At 46.2% G+C, this 26,189-nt stretch overlaps 1 protein-coding gene across 1 annotated transcript in view; it reads left to right on the forward strand.

Moving 5' to 3' along the window:
• Window positions 1–26,189, forward strand: part of chd7 (chromodomain helicase DNA binding protein 7) — a 98,797-nt gene that overhangs the window by 70,266 nt on the left and 2,342 nt on the right. The window contains exons 23-41 of the mRNA XM_037787591.1: window positions 949–1,160; window positions 5,084–5,283; window positions 5,848–6,007; window positions 8,879–8,968; window positions 11,890–11,993; window positions 15,609–15,738; window positions 16,518–16,633; window positions 16,851–17,265; window positions 18,345–18,553; window positions 18,688–19,686; window positions 19,996–20,162; window positions 21,680–21,934; window positions 22,241–22,411; window positions 22,512–22,748; window positions 22,837–23,052; window positions 23,797–23,937; window positions 24,081–24,185; window positions 24,352–24,532; window positions 25,474–26,189. The exon at window positions 25,474–26,189 is cut by the window's right edge and continues 2,342 nt beyond it. Coding sequence (XP_037643519.1) covers window positions 949–1,160; window positions 5,084–5,283; window positions 5,848–6,007; window positions 8,879–8,968; window positions 11,890–11,993; window positions 15,609–15,738; window positions 16,518–16,633; window positions 16,851–17,265; window positions 18,345–18,553; window positions 18,688–19,686; window positions 19,996–20,162; window positions 21,680–21,934; window positions 22,241–22,411; window positions 22,512–22,748; window positions 22,837–23,052; window positions 23,797–23,937; window positions 24,081–24,185; window positions 24,352–24,532; window positions 25,474–26,189 — 4,824 coding nt within the window. The remainder of the gene's footprint in view (window positions 1–948; window positions 1,161–5,083; window positions 5,284–5,847; window positions 6,008–8,878; window positions 8,969–11,889; window positions 11,994–15,608; window positions 15,739–16,517; window positions 16,634–16,850; window positions 17,266–18,344; window positions 18,554–18,687; window positions 19,687–19,995; window positions 20,163–21,679; window positions 21,935–22,240; window positions 22,412–22,511; window positions 22,749–22,836; window positions 23,053–23,796; window positions 23,938–24,080; window positions 24,186–24,351; window positions 24,533–25,473) is intronic.

The following is a 26,189-nucleotide window of genomic DNA, read 5'->3' on the forward strand; positions in this document are numbered from 1 at the left end:
AAGATCAGGAGGGAAGCAGAGAGAGAGAGAGAGAGAGATTAATATTGACAGTTGGGAATCTCCTCTCTTCCTTAATTACCCATGTTTCCCTGCTCTCGTGTGTGTGTTTGAGCGAGAGAGAGTAAGCTGCTTAGCTCCACTTAACGGAGCGCAGATGCCTGGAGGGTACAGAGATATCACTTAGGCTAACACACACACACACACACACACACACACACACGCACAGAAACACCAGCTCAGTCACATTCTTACACACCCATTGAGTGCTCTGCTAACAGGCATCTTTATATTCTCGCTTTCCTTCCCTCTCTCTCTCTATATATATATTTATTCACTTTCTTTATTTGTGTATTTGTCCCTCCCGGTGTCTCCCTCGCTGCCTCTCCCGTGGAGGGCCCTCCACTGGAACACTTAATCCAGCTTCACGAGCGCGTGAATCCGAGGCTGCTCCCCTGGGAGTTTCTTATTGTGTGATGTTAAAATGGAAATGACTGCAGCGCTCTGTGATAATTGTGGAGCTAACTACTGCCCCTGTTTGCGCATATTAATGGGATTGCAAAGGGGGGGTGGGGGTAGAAAGAAATCTAATTAATTGAACAAAAATGTAATTCATTAGACAACATAATTAATGCCAGTTTGTTTGAGCTCGGGCAGAAATTTCCTCAGCATCAGGAATGAAACACGGGGGCCAAATATCCAATTAATCCAATTTTGTACAGAAGATGCCATGTATTCACAGGGTTCACACTAGAAGTCAGAATATACAAGAAAGTGTACAACTTCACAGGAGTAAAGCAGACGGTACTTTGCATATTGTTGTGGATGGATTTTCAGGCCATCTGTAATTGAAACCAGGTTCTTAGTAAATAATAATAATAATAAAAAAAGGGGGAATCCAGGTTGTTAAAGTACACAGACTAAACGTTTTTCATTTTGATTTGTCTCCAGAACACGCTGGTGATTGACACGCCGAGGGTGAGGAAGCAGACGCGCCACTTCAGCGCCGCGAAAGAGGACGAGATGCTGGAGTTCTCCGAGCTGGAGAGCGACGACGACGAGCCGAGCAAACCCTCGTCCAAACCGCGACGGCCCCAAGACAAGGCTCAGGGCTACCCCCGATCGGAGTGCTTCAGAGTGGAGAAGAACCTGCTGGTCTACGGGTCAGTCACATGTTTCCCACTCAGAAACCAGACCTAGAACAGTATTCACCACTGGCTCTTTATTTTTATTTTAATGCTCAGAGCGCTTAAACAACTCTTTGAAGGCTATTTCTTAAGTTATTGTTTCGACTTAAAGCTGCAGTAGGTGTTGTTATAAAACGGTCACGATATCCTGACAGTAGTGCATGACACAGGTAATCTGAAAAAAATCATGTGCCTCTGTGTCCTCCGGTGCTCCTACTGGCATCTGCAAGATTTCACAGACCGGAGGAAAACAACCAATCAGAGCCGAGCTGGAGCCTTGCCGTCTCTGAGCAGCTGTCAATCACTCGCGAACTCCGATCAAACGGTCAAACTACGCAGGGCTCATCAAATATTAATCAATATTCTGTTACTGTAAGGCCTATTTCTCGCCTCAAAATGTTTTCAGAATCATCTTGTAGTGTACTGTTAAGTTGTAAAATGAGAACGTTTGTGACCCAGCAGCCACGTTGAGACCAGTTGAGGAAATACCAAGCACCGCCCAGCAGCCAGAGCACAGAACTAGATTTTTTAAAGTCTGAAAACAGAGTCAAGAGGAGGAGCAGAAGTCTAGTTTTCTCTCAGAACACTTGAATTACAATACGCTGAAAGGTTATTATGTAATCCCACTTAAAGGGGGCGTTCACGTTCATTTTCCCGGCAGGGATCTCATTTTTCTGATTATTCTGACACCATGTGAACTCAGCACAAAGCGTATTACTACATGATGATTTTACACTGCATAAATTAGCCCGGTGGCCAGCGGACTTTTCCCTACTCATAGCTCTTCTACTCTTACTTGGTTTAAGTCACTGCATCTCCCGCCACACTCCAGCCCATCCCCCTCAAGGCAGTGGTAGTGGAAACGCTGCCAATCATCATAAGTGTGTTTCCCAAAATGTTGAACTATTCCTTTAAATATGAAGGAAACAACAGACATTGAAAATAATGCAAATGGAATTAAAAGCTTTATACAACCGGTATAGGTACGTCCTCAGGGAACGAAGCCTCACTGAAGTAGACCGTTAAATAGAAAAGGAGAAGAAGACCTAGTTAGGTTGTGGTGGATGTGGAGTCATGCCGGCGGGTTGAGTTCATCGCTGGGCTAATGTGTGTGTGCGTTTGTGTGTAAAAGGACACACACGTTAATGGATGCAGACCTGCACATGGAGTGATTTAGTAGACAAACCCTCACACTCAAGGCCATCAACACACCGCCACTAATCAGACAACACTCTCATGCGACACACACACACACACACAAACACACACTTATACACACAGAGCATGCTTATTCTATTGCACACAAAGTGACCCTGGAGAGCACGGAGCAACAGAGTCCACTGAAATTCACCTGTCTTTTCCCCATTCCTTAAAAAATCCTGAATTAAAACACATTAAATTTCTCTTGAGGAAATGCCTGTAGATGATGCTTATAATTGCATTTGAGATGTAAAGAACAATATTTAATTAAAGCTGCGAGCAGCGATGATCGGGGGTACTGGCGGGATACCGGTTTAAGCAGATGTGTTTTTTCCGTGACCATCGGACGCTGCACGCATGAGTAAGACGTTATTTCCTGCGTTGGATTGAGTGGCACAGGAAATGACGGATTGCAAATTGTTTGCACCACTTCCTGTGTCCGCTATTAATATGTGGCGCTAAAGAACACGTGCTAAACATAACGATAATGTTTGTCACATAACTCTCACTTCCTGTTGCCAGTAGGTGGCACTATGACTAGGGATGCACCGATACCACTGTCCTCAGTGCGCCCCAACCGCGTCGTGCTGTGGCACACGTAAAAGGCGCCAGGGGCCTGTGGCATGGTCGGCAACCCACCCGACCCGTCTTGAAACACGGACCAAGGAGTCTAACGCATGAGCGAGTCAGAAGGTGTAAGCAAAACCCAGTGGAGCAATGAAAGTAGGGGCCAGCCGGCTGAGGTGGGGTCCCGGCCCTGCGGGGTCGGGCGCACCACCGGCCCGCCTCGCCCGCACCGTCGGGGAGATGGAGCGCGAGGATGCGAAAGATGGTGACGAGAGGTTAACGTCGCACTGCCGTAAAGTGGTATCAGAGCCGTTGTATCGGAGCCGTTTTGCGAGTAGGAGTACATGAGCACAGTATTGGACCCGATACTGGTATCGGTGCATCCCTAGCTATGACTGAGTCAATACTGACATGTAGATGTCCTTAGGCCTGAACTCTCATGAAGTAGGTCAAGTTTGGGGCAGATTGGACCAAGTACAGTCGAGTTACATCAGTTTTTCGTTAAATGGCGAATCATGTAAATTCTCCGCCACGCCACGTCAACGTCGTTTCATAAAAACTCAAGCTTTTAACAGCTTTTCATCACAAAGATCTTTAGATTTTACTGACCAAATCTGAAGTAAATTGGGTTAAATCTGTAGGAGGAGTTTGTTAAATTACAGAGCCTGGAAATGGCCAAAAATACACGACAAAATCACTTAAAGTCACAGATACATTATACTGCACACACACACACAGAGGCAAATTGACACACTTAACCACAGACAGCGATGATGGGGCGAGCCCATACATTTTCACGGCTGACGTGGTGTGACTGCGTGCGTTGGTGCGCGTGCGTGTAAGAAAGAACAGTGGTGCTAGTGAGATGTCAGCGTTGTTATTGTTCCAGTCTAGTCTCGTGGCCCGAGGCTGTAGGACACAAAAACACACTGTCTGACTGGGACTGTCCTCTCCGCTCAGCGCTCTGTTGTCTTTTCCCATCATCCATCTCTCTCTCTCTCTCGCTCGCCCTCATCCACCATTTTACCCTGTCTAAAATCATTCAGAGTAAGACTGGTTCACATGGTTCAGTGAAGATTTGGAAGCAGCAGTGGAAAAATTTGAGTTGAGAACACGACAAGTCTGAGGGATGCTGTCCTCCACATCAGGAGGAGGTGGTGTGGGGGGGTTGGGCTGTGATCCATGAACACACAGAGGGATGCCTGGGTGGCACTAGTTAGGGTGACGGTAACGGTTAAGTCAACAGACTTTTAACATGTATGACATTTTTGTATAGAAAACATGGTAACACATATACACGCATATTACACGTCTGCAAATGTCATGGTAATTAGGTGATATTTAGCAAGTAACCTATTGGAAATTTCTTTGGAATTACTGCAAAATTACCCCAATATTTACCTCAATGTCTTTATTATAAACATGATTTAATAATTATATGCTAATAAAGTATATAACGGTTAAAATAGGGCCCTTAAGCTTGAAAAGAGGCTGTGCGCCGCTCTTCATCGGAGGTGGGAAAACTAATAGAAGACACCTCTGATCAGACACAAATCTCACCGTTGTGTGACTTATTGTCTACACAAATGTAACCTGGTAGCTGATGTCATGATTCAGGGAGTGTTTTAAGACATTTCAAAGAAGTTATTTGGTAATTATCACCTAATTACCTGTGGGGAGATAATGCATCCGGTTGTCTGTGAGTGTGTCTGTCTGTCCGTAGCTAATCTCTCATAATACTGGACTCATCAGCCTAATATTTGTTGTGCTCATTAATGACTGGATGCTCAAGGACCTCCAGTGGTTGCGGTGATTCACAATTTTTTAAAAAGCTATTTCATTGACTGTTTTATAGCGTCGTTGACTGCTGCCTCCTCGCTCCTCTTAACCGGCCAGTAGGGGCCGCAAATGAACCGCAGTCGGCTAAGCTAAAAACAAGCCTCATCTAGTCTGTTGAATACCACATTTTGGCCTTTGTCGTTTCTCAAAAACTGACATCCGTAGAAAAGTTTGGTCTTATTTTGAACCGCAGATTAATGCCATATCCAATATTTTATGATCCACTGAAGTTGGGTACATCCATAGACTGATGGGGTCGTCCCTTCCTTGTTCTCTCCATGTCTTGTCTTTAGTTGGGGCAGGTGGACTGACATCCTGGCTCACGGTCGCTTCAAGCGCCCCCTGAAGGAGGCCGACGTGGAGACGATCTGCAGAGCCCTCCTGGCCTACTGCCTGCTGCATTACCGTGGCGACGAGAACATCAAGAGCTTCATCTGGGACCTGATCACCCCGAGTGCAGACGGGACTACCAAGACGCTGACCAACCACTCCGGTAATAACGCCGTTAACGCAATATTCCTTTTAACGCCACTAATTTCTTTAACGCATTCATTTAATAGATCTTCCAGAGGTTGTAGCTGGATCAGTTTTAAAGCTAGAGTGAAGATACTGGGATCATATGAAACTACAAAACCTAATGAATCCATCGGTACCAACCATGTCATGCTAGCTTGTCGTGAAGGAGGCTAAATAACGCTCCAAAGTTTGGCTACATTTTGGCGAGGAAAAACTGGAATGGTCATTTTCAAAGGTGTCCCTTGACCTCTGAACTCAAGATATGTGATGAAAATGGGTTCTATGGGTACCCACGAGTCTCCCCTTTACAGACAAGCCCACTTTATGATAATCACATGCAGTTTTGGGGAAAAAAACATGCAGTTCTTGTATCACAATACGCATCGTATCGCCGGAGTCTCTTTCCAATACATAGGCCTACTATTGAGGTTTGAGGCCTTTTTTGGGAACATGCTCTGGTTGTGTTTGAACAAGGTTTACAGGTTATCATGTGCAGAAGCCTGCTGATCTCCTCCTGTCTCCCCTCTCTCTCTCTCTCCAGGTCTCTCTACCCCAGTCCCTCGGGGCAGGAAGGGCAAGAAGGGGAAGCCCCAGGCCCCGCCTCCACAGACTCCACGAGCTGATTGGCTGGCCAGCTGCAATCCCGACCACCTATTGCAAGAGGATAGCTACAAGAGGCACCTGAAACACCACTGCAACAAGTAGGGCTTTTCTCACTTACGCACACCTGAAACACCACGGCAGCTAGTGTCGTAGGGGCCATTAGCGGTTTTATGAAAGGATTAAATAAGTGTGAGATGTTCATGGATACCAAACTGATGGGGATGGAGCTTTAGAACCAGGACAAGTGGTACCAACTTTAACAGACGCAGCAGCAGCCTCCCCGTCACACACACGCTCGATTGCTCTGTGGTCAGCTCGCTCTCCTGTTGTCAGGGAGATGTGCCTCGATCCCAAGATTTTTTTTTTTCTTCTTCTTCTTGAGGGGGGAAGTTTGTTTGTTTGTGAGTGTGTGTGTGTCTGGCTGTGTGCCAGGCCAGGTGCTAGGCAGGCAGACCTGTTGGAAGTGGGTGAAAGACGTACACACACACACACACACACTTGGGGGTGATTATGTGGTGCCATCTGCTAGGCTGGAGCACAGCGTTGTGTGGCTAATCAGGCCTGGCACATTGATGGATGAGCTCACGCAGCCTGCCAACAAACACACACACACACACACTCACTACAACTTGTGATGCCATTGATGCACAAACACACACACGCACACACACACACACACACTGCAAAATGAGTTGCAAGTGACTGTCTTTTATACCCTTCCCCCGTCTTCGCTGCCTCTCCAAACTTTCCGTTCCCTCCCTCCCTCCCAGCACCGCGCTCCGTCCTTTCAATTCTTTTCCCCTCTGCTCCTCCCACTCATCCCCCCCGCCTCCATCCCCTCTCTCCCCTCCCCTCCTCCTCCCCTCGTCTTCTGCTCCAAACGCCGTTATTGGCATTAAATCCCGGTGACAAATCTGGTGACAAATGTTTACAGTGAAGGCAGATCTCCCAGATAGCAGCAACTCCAGTGTCAGAAGATCGTATCTGACTCTCATTCTTGAGCCATGACTGATTAATTTTTACTGGAAGAGTAACTCTGACCAGGAACATCTGTAATTTATATCCAGAGAGGATGACCCATCTATTTCACAGCAGCTGTAGAAAATGCTGTAATGACTTATAGTTTCTGCAACCGGTATTTCAGCAGACGGAAAACGTCAAGACATTTTCCATTTGAAGAGGTTTAGATCACAGTAAACGGCACTTTTCCATTTCAAGTTTTCACATTCATTCATTTAAATTATCATGATTTTCTTTTTTTCTGTCTTTACAAAAGGCTTCATAGTTCATAGTATTTTAATTTTAAAAAATTGTGTTCTAATTCAACAAATCTATAACTCTAAAGGCCTCTACACACCGTGGGGCGTGACGAATAAACAACACCAAAATACAAAATACTCGCCTGCGAATATTATATGTCTAGGGCTTTTATTGTGGAAGGGAAGGAGTGGATCTGGTCTGCGCTGCCTTTGTCAAGGTTGAAAGGACTTTGCCGTCCTGGTTCGGATTTATGAATAAAGAGCATAATCGCCATGAAACCATCAGAAAATAACTTTTCATTCTCTCATTCACAGCACCGCCGCGCTGTCTCCCTGTTCTACCGTTACCTTTTTTTAATGAGTCGGGAGGCCGACTGCAGAGCCTAACTTTTCTTTCAATGTTAACAAACAAAGAGAAATGCTCTTCCCTCGTACTAAAATGGTCTTAAATCGATACTAGAGTACTTCCTTGTTTATGAATGAAGCGGTACACAAGTTGAAGCCGTTGAAGCAGCTGCGCCGTGTGTGTGTGTGTTTCACCAATCAGCGACGGTCATCCCTGCAAACTCCACCCGGAAAGTTCTGGTACTTTCAGAAAGTACTACCCCCCGACCAGGACCTTTTTTGGGGGGGAAAAGCCCTATAAAATGTCCCCGCAACTTAATTTAGACCCCGTTCCCTGCAGTCGAAACACAATCAGTTCCTCAAAGGGTTCTTAGTTCCAGGGGAAAGTTCCTGCGGTGGAAACGGGGCTTTACAAATCTATAACTGTAAAGGCCTTTACACATTGGAGGCATGATGAATAAACAACACGAAAATACTAAATACTCTGCAAATATTATATGTCTGGGGCTTTTATTGTGAAAGGGGAGGAGTGGATCTGGTCTGCGCTGCCTTTTTCAAGGTTGAAAAGAGTAATAAAGTGTTACTACGGAGCCTTCGTGTTACGTACAACGTGATTGGTTGATGATTTTATTCACGGTGCGAGAGCTCAGAAAACAGACCTTGTTCCGGAAAAAAATTGCGCCGCTTTTTCGCTGCGTTATATTTGTATTCATGACAAAAACATCAGTTTGAAAGAATATATTGATGTGTGAATCAATTGCATGGAGAAAAGAAAAAACTCCCCCGGTGTGTAAAGGCCTTTTAGAATCTGCAAAAATGTTTAATACATGTCTAATATCTTTCTAGTACATTTCTCTTGTGTTGTTCTTTCACATAACTAAGACTGTAGAAGTGTAAAAAAAATAGGCTAGTTCAAAGAAAGGCTCATACATGAGTATATATACTTCTCTATCTTGTAAGGGGTCCATCAATGTCTGTAATTGATAATATAAATTTGTTTTATTAACTGGATTTCCATTAGCTGACGCCTTGGCGACCGCTAAACGTCCTCATTTCAAGCCAAACATTCTCTGGTTCTGGTTTATGAAATGTGATGATTTGTTGCTTTTGTTGCTGTAAACTTTGTATCTTTGGGTTTTGGACGCCTGGTCAGAATAAAACAAACAATTTGAAGGCGTCACACGGGGATCTGGGAAATTATGACGGCCATCTTTCACTGTTTTTCTGATATTTTATTTTGCACATCTTTAATCGATTACTCGTAATTGGAAATAATCGTCAGCCACAGCCTGGCTGATCTTTAGTCTGTGTTGAACTAAAGGGGTTAACAACTCTCCTAACGGACAACTTGACTTTGTTTTGCAGGGTGTTGCTGAGGGTGAGGATGCTGTATTATCTGCGACAGGAAGTCATAGGCGATCAGGCCGAACGCATCCTGGAAGGAGCCGAATCCAGGTCGGTAAAACATCTTCTTTCAGTGGCTTCATTTCAGCGTCTCTTTAACCACATCTTCACACGCTTTAGAGGACCGACTTTTCCCTTTTCTCTCTTAGTGAGCCTTTTGCTGCTCAGTTTCATTTCAGTTTATAACAAGCTAATCTGGTCACACGTTCTCTCCCAGACGTCTGCAGATCTTAAAACAAGACCCTACATGCTTGTTGTTTGTGATCTGTTTTATTGTTAACTGATCTAAAAAAGAAAACTAGTGTTCATTTCTGTGTTATCAGACTTTGAATGGCCGCCTCTGGCTTTGCAGGTCTCATTCATCCATGAGTAACTTGTCCAGACCTGCGCCCCCATAAGTTTGTAACCTGATATTAATTCCAAACCCCCAAAAAGAACACCGCATCCATCCTTGGATACAACGTCTTAGGTGTTTACAGTCAGCGGAGAGGCTTTCATGTACTGGATGCATGATGAAAGTGAGCTGAGAGATGGATATTTATATGAATGTGTGATGAATTATTACTAGAGTGTATTTCTGTCTGTTCTAGTGGCCTCTTTGGCAGAGTTTCTTCCTATTCTGACAGATACAACACACTTTATCTAAGGGGAAATGAGCTTTTTATCGCAGCTCTGACCCATTTAGAGGGTTTCTTTTTCCACATTTTGACAAGCTTATTGCTTATTATCATTTGGCATGAGGATTTACAGTGTAAGGTAGTCGGTGTGAAGGTTAACTATACTCTCTGTCTCATTCTGACAGCTCCTCCACTACTGCTTCCTCCATCTTCTTTCTCTCCGTCACACTGCACTCTCTTCTTGCCATCTGTCCATCTCTGCCTTCTCTCTGCAGTCCACTTTTAGTCTCTCCTCGTCTCCCATCCCCCCTCTCATCACCCTTTCACCCAGATGTGATTGCATTTATAATGTGGAGCACGTGCACTTCATGTTGATCTCTCCCCTCCCCTCTCTCTCTCTCTCCCTCTCTCTCTCTCCCTCCCCCCCTCCCTCTCAATGGCTACTGTGACAGACCCCTGTGTATGTATGTGTGTGTGTGTGTGTGTGTCAGCGCATGCCAGACGTGAGCATACGGGGTGCCATCGTGCCAACATATGCCAGGGGGATTTAGCATGCCAGTCTTGGCGCGCACGCGTATGCGTGTGTGTTGCCAAGGCCGGGCATGCTGCTGTTTGCAGAGATAAGGGACCGTTTCCCCGGTTTCTTCTCTCCTCCTGTCACCCTCTGTCTCTCTGCCTCCATTGTGTGTTGTACCCTTTCTCTCCATAACTAGCTGGAAACACCATTTTCTACCTTCTTTCCATAATGGAGGACTCTTTTGTTTGTTTGTTTGTTTGTTTGTTTGTTTGTTTGTTTGTTTGTTTGTTTGTTTGGTGCCACAACGTAGAATCTACTCTTCAAAACCTACTACTATTCTTAGACATATTCCATTAATGAAGAATTCTGTTCTTGACCAAATAACTGGTTTTAGTTGGACTCTTGTAATGTGAAAAAATTAATAAAGAGATCAAAACTAAGCAAAACTCAGAGGAGCGGCTCGTCACTTTAAGGAGAATAGCTGGTCCACCTTAAAGCTGAAGTAGGCGAGATTGGAGCAAATATGGTACAAAAAAGAAGTTGCTATATTCCTGACAGTAGAACATGAAACAGGTAACCTGGGAAAAAAAAGCATGTGCCTCTGTGTCCTCTGGTGCTCTTAACGGCATCTACAAGATTTCACAGACCGGAGGAAAACAAGCAGTCAGAGCTGATCTGAGGTCTGCTGTCCATCTGCCATCTATGAGAGCCAGCTGTCAATCACTCGCAAACTCTGATCAAACGGTCAAACTAGGCAACGCTGATCAAATATGAATCAATTTTATTTTACGTTAATGTCTATTTCTCTCCTGAGATGTTTTCAGAATCATCTTGTAGTGCACGGTTTAGCCATGTTGGAAATCTCTTGAAGGAATACCAAGCAACGCTCACATGACCAGAGCATAACCAATAAAAACGCTCAAATGTCAAAGTCTCCCGTCACGGGCTAGATTTTTTTTTAAAGCCTTAAAACAGAGCCATGAGGAGGAGCAGAAGTCTAGTTTTCTCTCAGAACACTTGAATTACAATATGCTGAAAGTTATTATAGAATTTTGGCCAAATGATGCCAAAACATTGTTGCCTACTTAAGCTTTAACAGCCCACCTTAAGAGAGTCTGAGCCGGAGTTGCAGGATACAGGAAGTTAAAAAGGCAAATATTCTCTCTCCAAGTCTAATGTCTGCCGTTTTAAATCTTGTTTTTACTTGACTTGTTCACCCGAGCATTTGCTGGTTTGGGGCCTTTCTGGCTGCTATGACTACAGACATCACAAATATATAATTATTTAGGAATTATCTTTGTTGCGGTGATGACATTTAGATGCATCACTACTGTCTTTTACCACGTTTTGGATTCACTTTTAAGTGCTTGCTCCTGTGTTGTCAACACTGCAACACTTTTCACCTTCTGTTTTCAATTCCTCAAATATCCAAGTTATTTCCAAACCCGACAGCAGCAAGCAGTACTTCCTTCCTGTTTAGATTAGTATTCCTTTGTCTTGTAGTTTCCATAACTTGCTGCTCATTTAAAAGGGAATTGGGGAAATATTTGGGTTTATCGAAGATGCAGCAGCACAAGTAGACCATAAGTAGTATCCAACATCCAACTAAATAACTGTGACACATTAATATATATTTAATATTTGTTTTTATCTCTGGTTGACAGTTTTTACAATCTGATTACATCAACAAATGGCTCTTAATCAGATTTCCGCCCTTCCTTTTTTTTTTTTTTTCCCCCGCTCTGGATTGAAATACGAGCCTGATGCCCGACTGAAGCACACAGAAAACAGTTTAGTTTGATTTATCAGTGACGTGATGTGTTTTCTTTCTGCCGCAGTGAGCTGGACGTCTGGATTCCCCAGCCGTTCCACGCCGAGGTCCCGGCCGACTGGTGGGACAGCGAGGCCGACAAAGCCCTGCTCATCGGCGTCTTCAAACACGGTGAGAAACACACGCACACACACACACACACACACACACACACACACACACACACACACACCTCCTGTACATACAGATCCACGTCTTCCAACATGGCAGCCACAAAGCATGATACACACGCTGAATACAAAATGAACATCGCACACCCACAGATAACATGTCAGCACCTTCACAGACTCACTCCAGTGGCTTCCAACCCCAGTACGCAGTGTCACACACACACACACACACACACACACACACACACACACACACACAAACACATCCCACCCACTTCTGCTGCCACCGGTTGATTGGTGTTGCTATGGCGATAGCGGTACGCAGCTGGCAGGCCCAGTGTGCTATCGGGGAGTGTGATTGATGGCTGCTTTCACCACCAGCTACGAGTGTGTGTGTGTGTGTGCGCGTCTGCTTTGCAGGTTGTTACAGGTGTTAATGTTACACATGACGACAACAACAACAACAACAAAGCTAACATCAAGGTTAAAATAACACAATCCTTTCTATTCGTTAACCAGGTTATTTAGAAAAGTTGCGTTAACCTCCAGGTGAGCCACCTCTGGGCGGCGCCTGAATGTGACTCCCGGTGACAGCCCGATGAGGCCGACGAGTGTCTTGTCTGTGCGCTGCGGATGAAGACCCTCATTCATATTAATTTGGCATAATTGTCATAATTTTTCCATCATTGCCACCCTCTATGATTCAATTAGGACACACACACACACACACACACACACACACACACACACACACACACACACACACACACACAGGACTACAGCAATACAAAAGGGCTCACCCATAGTTAATCATAATCCTCATTCACTTGGGAGGCCCTTGGGGGGAACTGACACACACACACACAAAACAATGCATCACACACACAGAAAAGTGATGGCCTGTAGAGGCCCCAATGATTAACGTTTGGCTGCAGGCACAGAGCTGTGTGTGTGTGTGTGCGTGTGTGTGAGAGAGACGTAGAGCTGCACGATTATGGCCAAAATGATAATCCCGATTATTTTGATAAATATTGAGATCACGATTATTCATTGATTTTAGCGACAACGTATTTTTATTGCACTATCACATTAAAATAAACGGAGCACTGCTTTCACTTTCATGCTGTGCAGGGATGCTAATTTTGAAAAATGTTCTTAACTGATAACCGACCCTCGTTAACCGGATATTAACCGTCAATCGACAAGATTAGTGCCTCGCATGCAGCTGCAGTGTACGAGCACAACGGACGGTTCCCAGTTCATCGTCCGGGAGCGTTAACTTAGCAGGGTGCCACTTTCCCAGTAAAAGTTTCCACCGCACATTTAGTTTAGTTTAGCAGGTTGTCCACTGTGTGTCTGTCCAGATTAACGATAGCGATTGTCCGACAAACCTTGTGTGTGTTTGTGCTCTGTTAGCAGCTGCTAGCGTTGCCGGTGGCTCCATACTCATACATTCTGTCAGCGCAGCGTAACTTCAGTGAATGTGGGTTTTGTCGGTGGCGTTCTAGCTGTGAACGTAGGTGTAGCAGACAGTGTGTGTACAGTTTATCTGTCGGTGAATAAATGCTACGAGGCTACAGTACATCTCCTCCGCTCAAGCGTGATATAGACGGGAGCCAACTTCCTGTATCTGTAACTCCGGCTCCGCCTCTTAAGGTGGACCAGCTTTTCTCCTTAATTGTGCAGCCCTACGTCACAGCTTTCCTGATTGAAATGTGATGGACAGGAAGAAGGAAGGAAGAAGGGATGAAGGAGAGGTGGTTCTGTTATCCTTCCTCCTGTCCTCTCCACTCTCATTTCTTCCTTCTCTTTTTTTTTCCCCCTCATCTCTCCTCCTCCTCTACATTTTCCTCTCATTCCTTCAAAATTCCCCTCTCCCTCTCCCTCTCTCCCTCTCTCCCTCTCTCTCTCCTCCACTCTGTGTCTCAGTAGGATCTGCACATTCTAATCTGTTCTGCTTGAATGCCCCTAACGGACAAACACACACACACACACACACACACACACACACAGTTTCTCACACCCACTAGCTCACTTTCACAGACGCCATGACACGCACACTTTTTCCTCTTCATTCTCTCTCTCTCTCTCTCTCTCTCTCTCTCTCTCTCTCTCTCTCTCTCTCCGTGACACAAATGAGCACCTGCAGGCTCACTTGGATAAGCGCACTCACACACACATAGGACGGAGGCGAGCGTACGTACACACACACATGCTGGCTGGCTGTCTGTCTTGTCAGCAGCTGGCTCCTGGGGTCTGCCCTTCTGCTGCTGTTTTTGTCTCCTCCTTCATTTAATATTGGATGCTGTGTGCGTGTGTTAAAGGGTGTGTGTGTGTGTGTGTGTGTGTGTTAAAGGGTGTGTGTGTCTGTGTGTGTGTGGCATCATGTCTGTCTAGGAGTGAGCTAGAAAGCACAACTTTTTTTCCCACCCTTCTTTCTAGGAGTTTTCTTAGCTGTGTGTTGACCTAGAAGTGTTTTCTGAAACTACATGGATGCGTTCTAGGGGTCGTTTATTCACACCAGAATCAATATATTTGCTTCATCTGAGTCTATGAGGAGGTAGAGGGAAGTTAGCGCTTTTATTGTTGTAATCTGAGTAACGTGACGTCATATCCGTTCCGTCAACCAAAACAAACCAGCCCCCGCCACGAGCAGAAACGAAAAAGTAGAAAACGTTGGAGGGTCGGCGTGGATCCGACCTGCACCCTCACATGTTAAATCCAGCGTGTTAAACACTACTCATCCAGTAAAGTACAGAAACACTTTGGGTTTCACACATCGACAGGAAAAGTAGAGCTAGACATCACGGCTAAAGCTGCATGCTAACTCTGTCACGAACAGGAAACGTTATCGTATCGCGGTAACGTGGCGGTCGAGCCGGCGGTCACTCTCATCTACGTGGTAAAAAGGGCCGACGCTACGACTGTAGAGCACCTATATACTCACATTTATGTTAAATACATTGAAACGACCCCGATGGAGCTGACCATGGATGGATAAAGAGAACGGAGCTGACCGGAGAGCTAGAGACCACCTTGGAGAAGTTAGAGGAAGTAGACACGTGTGACTACGTCTGGTTTTCAAAATAAGGTGTTACCAAAGGGAACTGTATATACAAAATACATCTATGGAAATAAGATTGATTGGATTATATTCACCAGAAGTATAAAACATTACATGTTCCTTATAAATTAAACAGAAAATACCATTAATTTTGTGAGAGAAATGTTTTTATTCTTTGATTTTTGAGTTGCTGGAAAAAGAATTTGATAAATAATTTCTGCGAATGACTGATATATTTGACTTCTGGACATCTCTGACTACATACATGCTGAAAATCAAACATTTTTACTGTATTCATTTAGATATTTTCCAAAGTAAAAGTCTCTAGAAGTGTATGATTCAACTTCTTCCCCATGGTCTAGTGGTAAAAAAGTTTACAAAAAATTGCAATAAATCGTAATCCATATAGAATCAACACCCAGGTATCGTCATAATATAAAATCAGGAGATGGGTGAACCTCCCAGCTCGAATGCGTTCCTGGTTAAAGCCCACTGTATAGCCTCTGCTCCTTCAGGCTTCTGTATTTCTCATCCTTTCCTCCTCCTCTTCAGGCTATGAGAAGTACAACTCGATGCGCGCTGACCCCGCCCTGTGTTTCTTGGAGAGGGTGGGCATGCCGGACGCCAAGGCCATCGCGGCCGAGCAGAGGGGCTCCGACATGATGACAGATGGCGTCGAGGGGTAAGAGAGCACTCACCAAAAACAAAAGCAGCTTCTCTGCTGCCCCTTCCCTCTAGTGTTATTTAGTCCTCCATCGCTGTTTTCATTCTCCCACTTTTACTCTCAACAATTAGCTTCAAACAGCTCAGAATGTGTTAGATTTAGATTTAAAGCATGTAGTCCATTATCTCCAAAATATGTAACTGGAGGCAGGTGTATTCCTCAAATCTTAACAGATTTAGAAAATATGAGAGATTGTTGAGATTGTCTTGATTCTTGTGTAGTATGTGCCCGACATTCCTCGATTAGTCAACTAATCAGTTGTTTTGGACTTAGGTCTTAGTTGTTTTTTATGCTGAATGACTTATTTCCAAGAAACCTATGAGCTCATCTCTGGTCAACACCAGATTTAAAATGGTGCTTTTGTGTGTCTTTGTGGAGAAACTCAGTCGATTAAATCAACTAATCGATGAGTCAACAAAATCAAATGAGTCTTAGTCGACTAAGAATTTCTTTGGTCAAAGACAGCCCTAGTAGCGCCACATGTTTTTGTATCTGATGTTTGTTTAAACTGCTGCCTAATGACTCTGAAATATGCTGTTTTTAAGTACCAAAAACTTTGAGGGAGATGGAAAATTCCTTGAATTAAACTTGTGCCTTACTTTGTTTTGTGTCTTAATTTTTGCCTTTTCACCTTCTTTCACCCCTTGCCTCTTTGTTGCGTTCTTCAAATAACCAGTTTGTGAAATTGAACAGTCTGCGCTTCTATGAAATTAAAGTGTGGACTTCCTTGCCCACAGTGAGGATGAGGATCCAGAGTACAAGCCGCTGCGGATGCCTTTTAAAGACGACATGGACGACTTCACCAACTCGCCATTGGATGATAAAGATGACACCATGGAAGGTGACGCTGAAGGTAAACTTTGAATTCACCCAGAGACAGAGGCAGCGGGTCTAAAAGGTGTTCTAAAAGCAATTTAATAGAAAAGAGAACTTTTTATGAGCAGAAGATTAGAAGGTGATTGAGGAAATCAGATCATCTTTAAACAGCGTCCCTATACAAGCCCTGCAATTACAAAACCAGATGGATCTGATGATGGGGTTCCTCACAGCATCTCTCTCCTCTCATGCAGCTAAAGCAGGTGAAAACGGTCAGAGTGGCGGAGCTTCGGGCTCCAACGAGCGACTCTATTGGCCAGCGGCCTCGGCTCTGACCGCCCGCCTGCGCCGCCTCATCACGGCCTACCAGCGCTCCAACCGCAGGGAGCAGCTCCGCCAGGAGGCCCTCAACCGGCCCGACGGTCGCCGACGACGACGCAGGGACTTCCTGCCTGCCATCGGCATGGTTACCGATACGGGAGGGGGAGGAGGGGCGACTTACATCCAAGATGGAGCGGGGGTGTTCTTGACGGACGGAGGCCCGTATCTGACTAAAGGAGGAGCTTACTTTGCCAAAGGTGGGCAGTTCATGCCAGAGGCGTCGCCGGTGATGACCGCTGCCTCCCTGATGACTGATGGAGCCATGTACTACAAGGAGAGGAGACAAAGGTAGCGTTGCATCTAATGTCATATAATAACAATGCTTGAATATGGAATATGTTTTTAACAATTACCTACAATACCCGACAAAACAGCCTTCAAATATGAGTTAAGCCCTGAGATCCGCTAAATTTTGGCGAGGAAAACCTGGCATGGCCATTTTCAAAGGGGTCCCTTGACCTCTGACCTCAAGATATGTGAATGAAAATGGGTTCTATGGGTACCCACGAGTCTCCCCTTTACAGACATGCCCACGTTATGATAATCACATGCAGTTTTTTTTTTATACAGAATAAATATGTTATTTTCTCCTATTCTAAAATGGTGTATTTGAATATGTCTGCATACTGGGGTCCCTAAACAGTCTTGGATTTACATAAATTGGGTATCACTGTAAAGCTGAGACTCTTGTGGATCCAATGAGCCCAACTGTATTCATGTGTGATGATGTTAGTCCCCATAGGAGACATTTTATTGTAGTGTGACCATTTTAAAAACTTGACCTCACTGTATAAAATGACCTGTGGTGACCTCTAGGATAATCACAGCCTCATGAAACTTTACAGCCACAAACTAGAGATCTAGAGCATTCAGAGGATGGATGGCTTTCCTAGCTAGATTGACAATAAGGGGGTTCCTGAGTAGTTTCCACAACAGAAGTGCTCGCCATCCAATCGCCGCAAAAATGCAATTCTTCAGAAATCTCCAAATATCACAGCATGGCTTTTTCTATGGTGTTCCTCAAGGTCTTGGTGTCTTAATGTGGAATTTTGGAGGGATTATTGATCATTTTCATCAATTCTCCAGTGGTAAAAAATGGTTAAATTTAGCACCAAATCTCTAACAAATGGTATCAACACAAAAATTGCTGCAACAACTTATGAGATATAATAGAGCATGGGGATGGACATCATATACTTCTATCATAATGTTCTAAACCCTTATACACTTTCACTATTTATTAATTTGCTTTAATTAATCCCCCTCCCTTTCAAAAAAGATAAAAACGGGTCTATTGTTGGTCTCAAGAAGGTTAAATCAAATCATATGTTACTTTTTGCTCACTCATGTTTTTTGTCTCTTGTCAGGTGGACTCGTCGTGAGGAGGCTGATTTCTACCGAGTGGTGTCCACCTTCGGAGTCGTCTTTGACACCCAGCGTCAGAAGTTTGATTGGGCGCAGTTCAGGGCCTTCGCTCGACTGGACAAGAAAACAGACGAGAGCTTGGAGAAATACTATTACTCGTTCATTGCCATGTGTAAACGGGTGTGCAGGATGCAGGTCAAGACTGAAACAGGTGAGAGGAAACGTATACTGCTTGAGGTCGTCTTTTCATCGTTATGTAATGTGCAGTTCAGTCACTTTGCGGTCAAATAAAGTTAGTTCGCAAGTACTGGAGAAAAATATTGTCTCTTTCTTTTACCTCATCAGAACTGCCAGACCCGACCCTGATCATCGACCCCATCACCGAGGAGCGTGCCTCTCGCACCCTGTACCGCATCGAGCTGCTGCGGCGCATCCGAGAGCAGGTCCTCCCCCACCCGCTGCTCTCTGAACGCCTCAAGCTTTGCCAGCCCTCCCAAGACCTCCCGGAGTGGTGGGAGTGCGGCCGTCACGACCGCGACCTCCTCCTGGGGGCCTCTAAGCACGGCGTGAGCCGGACAGATTACCACATCTTAAACGACCCAACCTTGGCCTTCCTGGACGCCCACCAGCGATTCACCAGAGGAGGCGGCGTCAGCACGGGAGTCCAGGGAGACGTCACCAAAGCGGGGATGGGAGCAGCGGAAAGCATCCCCGCGCCCCTCCTCACCTCCGCGGAGCTGGCGAGCGCCACAGCTGCCGCCAAAATAGCCGTTAATGCAGCTAAAGAGGAGGAGGAGGAGGAGGGAGAAGGGAAGGAGGTGAAAATGGAAACGGAGAAAGGAGATGCCAACGACATTCCATGTATCAAGACTGAAACTCCTGATGAACAGAAGGAAAACGAGGGAGAGGTCACAGAAGGGAAGGATGAAATCGCTGCTTCGCCAAGGAAGGAAGTGAAGAAAGAGAAGGAGGAGGAGGAGGAGGCCCAGCCAAAAGTAGAAAAAGAGGAGCAGGAGGAGCAGAGTGGAGAAGGAGAGAAGACTTCCAAGCCAGCAGACGACCAAGACAAAGACTCGACGGAAGAGAAGAAGAGTTTGACTCCTGCCGACTCTCTCAGGGACCAGACGGAGGCGACCACCGAGCTTACAGAACATCCCGCATCCTCTCCTAAAGCACAACCGGGCCTGAAGACCGCAGAGCAGGAAGACGGAGAAGAGGAGAGGGAGAACCCAGAGTCTCCCAAATCTCCCAAATCAGCTGGCACAGAGAAAAGCCCAGAGGAGGAGGAGGAGGAGGAGAGGATGGATGAAGATGACAAATCAGAGAAGTCCTCTCAGGCTGAAGGTAAGGGGGGGGGAACTCTCAGATGTCTTACTTTAACTGTGCTCTTGTTCATTATAATCCCTTCTGTTAACCTGTTTATGTGCCCTGGTTGTCGGCCCCCATCGCTGCTGACACCACACTCGGTCATAGGCCTATTTCTGCTGATTCCCCTCATGACTTGGCAGTGTTTTAATAAGTTCCAGGGGCGGGAGAATAAAATGAATCTGGATCCCTCGGTGACGATTTGGATTTTTAATTAAGAGTGGCAACGTGACTCTCCCTCCCTCTCTCTCTCCCTCTCTCTCTCTCTCTCTCTCTCTCTCCAAACAGCGAGCGCTGCGTCGGAGCAGAAGAACTTCGACGAGGAGAGCATTGCGTCTCTGAGCACGTCGGCCCAAAACGAAACCAGAGATGGGTTCTGCCCCGACGACCTGCCGGAAACCTCGGCGCTGCACGCCTTGCAGGACCGCGCCTACGCCTTCTCATTCTGGCCTAAGGTGAGTCTCAAATAAGTCGCTAATAAAAGCCGGGTAGTTATCAGTCTCTAATTCCAGTCGCTTCTCCTTTAACCTCCTTTCATTGACCCTTTCACACTATGGATGTCACGATACCAGAAATTTAGTAGTCGATACCAATACCAGGGAAATTCCACAATTCTCAAAGTAAAACAATAAATCCCATGTACGTCAACACCACTCCTTTATTACTGTTTCCATACTGGTGTTTGTTAGAAAACATCTGGATCTAAAAAAAGTTTCTCAACAGAAACTACATTTTACAAGGTTACATTTGAACACATCATAACTATGAATTTACCTTTGCCCAATACCAATTTTGACTGAATAGTTGCCTGAACACACCATAATGAAAATCAATGGCACCTCCCGTGTTGAAATCAGCAGGACGAGAGCTAGTTAGCGTAAACAGCATGTTCCTGCACAGAGCTAACGGCTAACAGCTAACGTTAACTAGCTCTTATCCTGCCGATTTCAACGCAGATTTGTTGTTCGCAATGCAGCATTATCAGGGAGAAAATAGGGTGCGTCGATAGCGAGTTTACTGTGTCCCAAACACATTCTATTAGGGATGCACCGATAGCGATACCCGGGCTTTGGGTATCACCCGATACCGAGTACCGATCCAATACCAGTGTTTAATTAATAAGCTGTATTCCTCACTGTGTGGGAGTGACTGGGATCATTCTTTTATGTGTAAGGAAACATCAGGCTTGACTTAAGTGTAAACCTTTTAAATGCAGCAACAAGTTGGTCAAAACTTAAACAGGAATTAAAATTCCAGTACATAATGTATATAGTATATAAACATAGAATTGAGTTGAATAGATCGGCCTCATTGGCACCGATACCCGATCCAGCTGTTTGAGTTAGCATCAGCCCGATATCTGGTATCGGTGCATCCCTATTTTCTATCGTCCCTGCGACGCTGGGATGCCGTTAGTCTCAAGCATCTGTAGCATCTGTACTGTTGGCATCGACGTGGTAACGTAGTATCGGTTCTCGTGACATCACTATGTCACATTAAATCAGAGCGTTAAGGATTAGTGAATTCATTAGACAGTTATTTTAAGTGTAAATGCCAAATGCAAATATTTGCTGGTTTTCTTTGTCTTCTGTGGTAATAAACTGAATTATTGAGGTTTGAACTGACAAAACAAAATGTTTTAAAGACATTTTCTGATATTTTCTAGAGTAGTAAAAATAAAAATCAGATTCATCCATAATGAAAACAACGGTGACGTAGAGCCCTACATTAAATGTGTCCCAGGAGGAAGGGGAAGGATTACGCCCTTTGAACCATTTGAAGGCGCTTCATGTGGAACATCTGTGCAGGAAGTGTTGGGTTTCATTCACAGTAGCTTAAACAGCAAAGCAGAAGCGACTGAAACTAGTTTTTGAATGATAGAAACCTGTAAGTTTCAGATGTTGTCGTGGTAACTGCACTTTGTAGAGTAGTCCATCATCAGCTCTCTTTCTCCCTCCTCCCCCCACCTCAGGATCGACTGATGATCAACAGGATGGATAACATCTGCGAGGCCGTCCTGAAGGGCAAGTGGCCTGTCAACAGACGCCACATCTTTGACTTCCCCAGCAACATGTTGCCAGGGCACGCCTCCGCGGTCGCCACAGCGGCCGTCGCCACGGTGACCGAGAGCCCGCTGCAGAGGCGGAGCCTCGCCGAGCTGACGATGGCCGGCATCCACACGCCTTACAGTGGGAGCGAGGATAAAACACTATCACCACAGGTTCACGTGAGTGTTTGTTTGTGCACGTATTTGACAGTTGAGGCCAGAGAAAAGCCTAATAATATGATTATTAATATGAACAAACATAAAGAGGTTTTAATTTATTCAGAATCTTTTATTTTATGCTTGATATTCAGCATTATTAGGAACACTGCAATTATACTTGCTTATATTAAACCCTAAATAAAGATACTGCTGACGTCATCAGCTCTAATTGTTGCTGAAGTAGCAGCACCAATAATACGACAGGCTCCCGGGTAAGGTGGTGCTGTTGGGTTGACAGAGGTGTGACTTGTTAACTTGATGCCGCAGGAGGACGCTCTGAGCCTGACGGCGCCTCGGCAGAGGAGGAGGAGGAGGAGGAAGATCGAGATCGAGGCGGAGAGGGCGGCCAAGAGACGTAACCTGATGGAGATGGTGGCTCAGCTGAGAGAGAGCCACTCTGCCGCCGAGTCCCAGAGCCAGGCTATCGACCTCACCAAGGTGCTCGCAGAAACTCACACCGACACGTTAAGCTCCTCTATCGGATTCTTCATTACTGTACAGCAAAACTATCAACAACTAAATCTGATTTGTTGTTCAGGGTATGCACCATCACCACAAGGCCTCTCCGTCATTGGCCGGCTTCCCCAGCGCCCTGGTGACGAGCCCCTCCCTCAAAGCCCAGATGGAGTTGCTGCAGCAGCAAGCCCCGCCCTCCGGACACCGAGCCAACGGCTCACTGGAGGCTGACCTGCCCATCATGAGGAGGAGGCGGGGCCGCAGGAAAAATGTGGAGGGCCTGGAGCTGCTGTTCATGGGCAACAAGAGAGGAGGAGGGGTACGGAGTGTTTCTAATAGGCAGTAGAGTTGTCTGACAACACAGTGTGAGCATCGACATTAAATACGTTCTGTGTGCCTCTCTTCAGGAGGATGCTGATGGGCCAAAGGTTTCAGGTGTGGTGGAGGTTCAGGAAGCCGCCCGCTCCCACAGATCCCTCGCCGTCCCGGAGCAGAGCCCCAGTGCCAGATCTCTGGCCTCCGGCGGCCTGGAGGACGAAGAGGCAGCCGTTTCCAACAAAGAGCTGGGAGAGTGGCTGAGGCAGCACCCGACGTACACCATGGACATGGCTGGATTCACACCAGTACGTCATCCTCTTTCTTTTCTTCCTCTTAACCTTTAGTCCTTTGTTAGTGTGATCCTAAACAGGATTATATGTTTAAGAGGACCTATTATGTTCATTTTCAGATACATACTTTTTATATTTACTACTTATGCGTATTTTCTACTAGACCAGGGGTCAGCAACCTGCGGCTCCGGAGCCACATGCAGCTCTTTAGCTCCTCTCCAGTGGCTCTCTGTGGATTTAAAAAAAAAAATGGAAATGAATAACTGTTTTTTGTTTACATTTTTATTTATCATTGTTGTAGGTCTATGGTACGACGGTACGACGGAGTATTTGGGCCACATTGAGGGGAAAAAAATTATTGTTTAACCGAACCGTACTCTTCGGACTCTTCGCTCCAGCTCCGCTCTAAACTAGCTTTGTTTGAGGGCGTGCCAAACTGGCCACTAGGCAGGTGTTATGCAAATGTGTTACTTGGTGACATCACCACATTACTGGAGAAAAAGGCGGGGCTTCAAGCGAGTCGTTTCAGGCAGTTCAGGAGTGCTTCTGTGGGGAAGAGTAACTCGCTTTGGCGTGGATTTTGTAACTTTCTAGACCTTTTACGTGCACAACACAACTATACAACACACTAAAGGGAAAAAGCACAAAAGGTCCTCTTTAAAGAAGTTTCTCTCCTGTTTCTTCTTGCTTTCATCTTTTCCTCTAAGCCACGAGTTATTCACACCTACCTTTCTGTTTCTTTTTGTCTTCCTACAACAGAAGAGCGAGGATGTACTGCTGTCGCAGTTTTCTAAGCCCAAACAGAAGCGCCACCGCTGTCGAAACCCCAACAAGATCGACATCAACACCCTGACTGGAGAGGAGAGAGTGCCCGTGGTCAACAGGCGCAATGGACGCAAGGTAAGCTCATCAGGATGCTCCGGTCAGAATTAGCTACAGCTCATATTGATATCTAAGGACGATTGGCTCGCCAAGTTTACCGTCTACATGTTGGAACTGTGTGTCTTCTCTACATGAACTGATCTCATCTTCCTGTGCCTCAGATGGGCGGGGCCATGGCTCCACCAATGAAGGAGCTTCCCAGATGGTTACTGGAGAACCCAGAGTATTCCATCGCCCCTGACTGGACAGACATCGTCAAACAGTCGGTTAGTAACCGTGACGAAACCAACAACAGCTACGCAACAACTTGTCTATTGATTTCACTGTGTATTACCGTTTCCTGTAAAGCTCCTCTGGGTCCAGCGTTTCCATATCGCCAGCTTCCTCTGAGTATTGGATCTGCTTTCTAACCTTAAATCCATCTCCACACAGGGTTTCCTCCCAGAGGCCATGTTTGACCGCCTTCTGACCGGCCCTGTAGTCAGGGAGGAGGGCGTCCGTCGTCGGGGTCGACGACCTAAATCCGAGATCGCCAAAGCAGCCGCCGCCGCCCAGGCAGCGACGGCAGCTCAGGCCGCCCAGGCATCACTGGCCAACGCTGTTTCATCTGCAGGTACAAACTACATTTCACCACACACACACATATTCCACATGTATGTTAACCGGATGTGTAACTTTATTTTTTTGTCTGCGTAATGTTGGCGCATTCACACCGAGAGTGAAGCGAACTTTTCGCACGCCGCAATTACATACAAGGTCGATACAAAGGCGCAGGAGAAATAGTTCATCTCGAGTGAGAAATTTGCGTGATGCTGTCTCAAAAGCCTATCGGCGTTGAGATTCTCCTCCTGTCGTCACTGACGTCCTGACGTTGTTGAATCAGAAACGTCTGTGGTCACCCAGAGCTCCGATAGTACATCGTATCTGTACAGAGACCGGACCAAACTGTGTATAAATGTATAAATGTATGTGTATAAACCTTAGACGGTCTATGGTATAAACAACAACGTCGCTGCCGTATAGATGACTTTATCTTGAGTGTTAACAGAGTAGCTGCATAGCCTGGCACTGATCCATCCAAACTCCATTCAGAAAACAGGCATTTTGTTTGCTTGTCGTCTTGCGGACAGACCTGACAAAGCATGAATTCAGACTTTTAACAAATCGGCATTATTAGGTAGTTATTCCGGCATCCTTTTGATCCATTTATTGCAATTAAATCACAGCAAAATCAGTTTATTTTAGGTTCCTACAACAGTAGCGACATGTGGCTTGCTAGATACAGTCAGTGCAATGCCACCGTACGTGAATACAGCTCGACGGCGTTTGGTTAACAGTGGTTATGTCTTCCATGGTTGATGGCTCGAATGAAAACAAATGATACCGGCGGTCCAACTCGCGTCTGAACGCAGCACCAGAGATGGGAACTTCATAGCAGTTAGTGTTTGTGCTGAAAGGGTTAAAGAGCTTCATGTTAACCCTTCCTGTGTGTATGTGTATTTGTGTGTGTCTCTCTGTGTGTGTGTGTGTGTGTGTGTGTGTGTGTGTGTGCAGGAGGAATCAACCCTCTGCTGCTGAACAGTCTGTTTGGAGGGATGGACCTGTCGTCCCTTCAGAGCCTCCAGTCTCTCCAGCTGGCCGCCGGTCTGATGGCCTTCCATCCCCCCACCGACCCCAAGCAGGCCGCCGCCAGCGCCGCCGCCGCCTCCATGCTGCCCCTCATGATGCCCGGCATGGGAGGCCTGCCCAACATGGCCGGTCTCCCTAACATGTTTAGCCTTGGCGGGCTGTTCGGCGGTAACCTGGCGACGGCTACAGCTGCCGCCGCCGCCGCCACATCAAACTCCCTCGCCGCCACATCACGGAACACCAACGGAACGACAGAGGGAGGAGACAGCGACGAGGCGGGGACGAGGAAGAGAGACGAAGAGGGAGAAGACTATGAAGAGGTGGGAGACGACAAGGAGGCGGCTGATGGCGATGAGGAAGGCGGAAGAGTGAAGAAGGCGAGGAAGAAGAAGAAATCACAAAACGATGTCACCGGAGCTCCTCAGGTCCCGGCTGCTAATTTGTCAGCCGAGGCGTCCATCAACGGCGACGCCGCGGCGCTGTTTGCCGCGGCCGGCATGTCGGCCAACTCCCTGGCGTTCAACCCCTTCCTCCTCACCTCCATGGCGCCCGGCCTCCTCTACCCCTCCATGTTCCTACCTCCAGGCCTCGCCGGGCTCAGCCTGCCCGGCTTCCCCACCGCCTCCACCCTGGCCGAGCTT

The sequence above is a fragment of the Sebastes umbrosus genome, chromosome 12 (genome assembly GCF_015220745.1).
Source record: "Sebastes umbrosus isolate fSebUmb1 chromosome 12, fSebUmb1.pri, whole genome shotgun sequence".
In the NCBI taxonomy this organism is placed as follows: Eukaryota; Metazoa; Chordata; class Actinopteri; order Perciformes; family Sebastidae; genus Sebastes; species Sebastes umbrosus.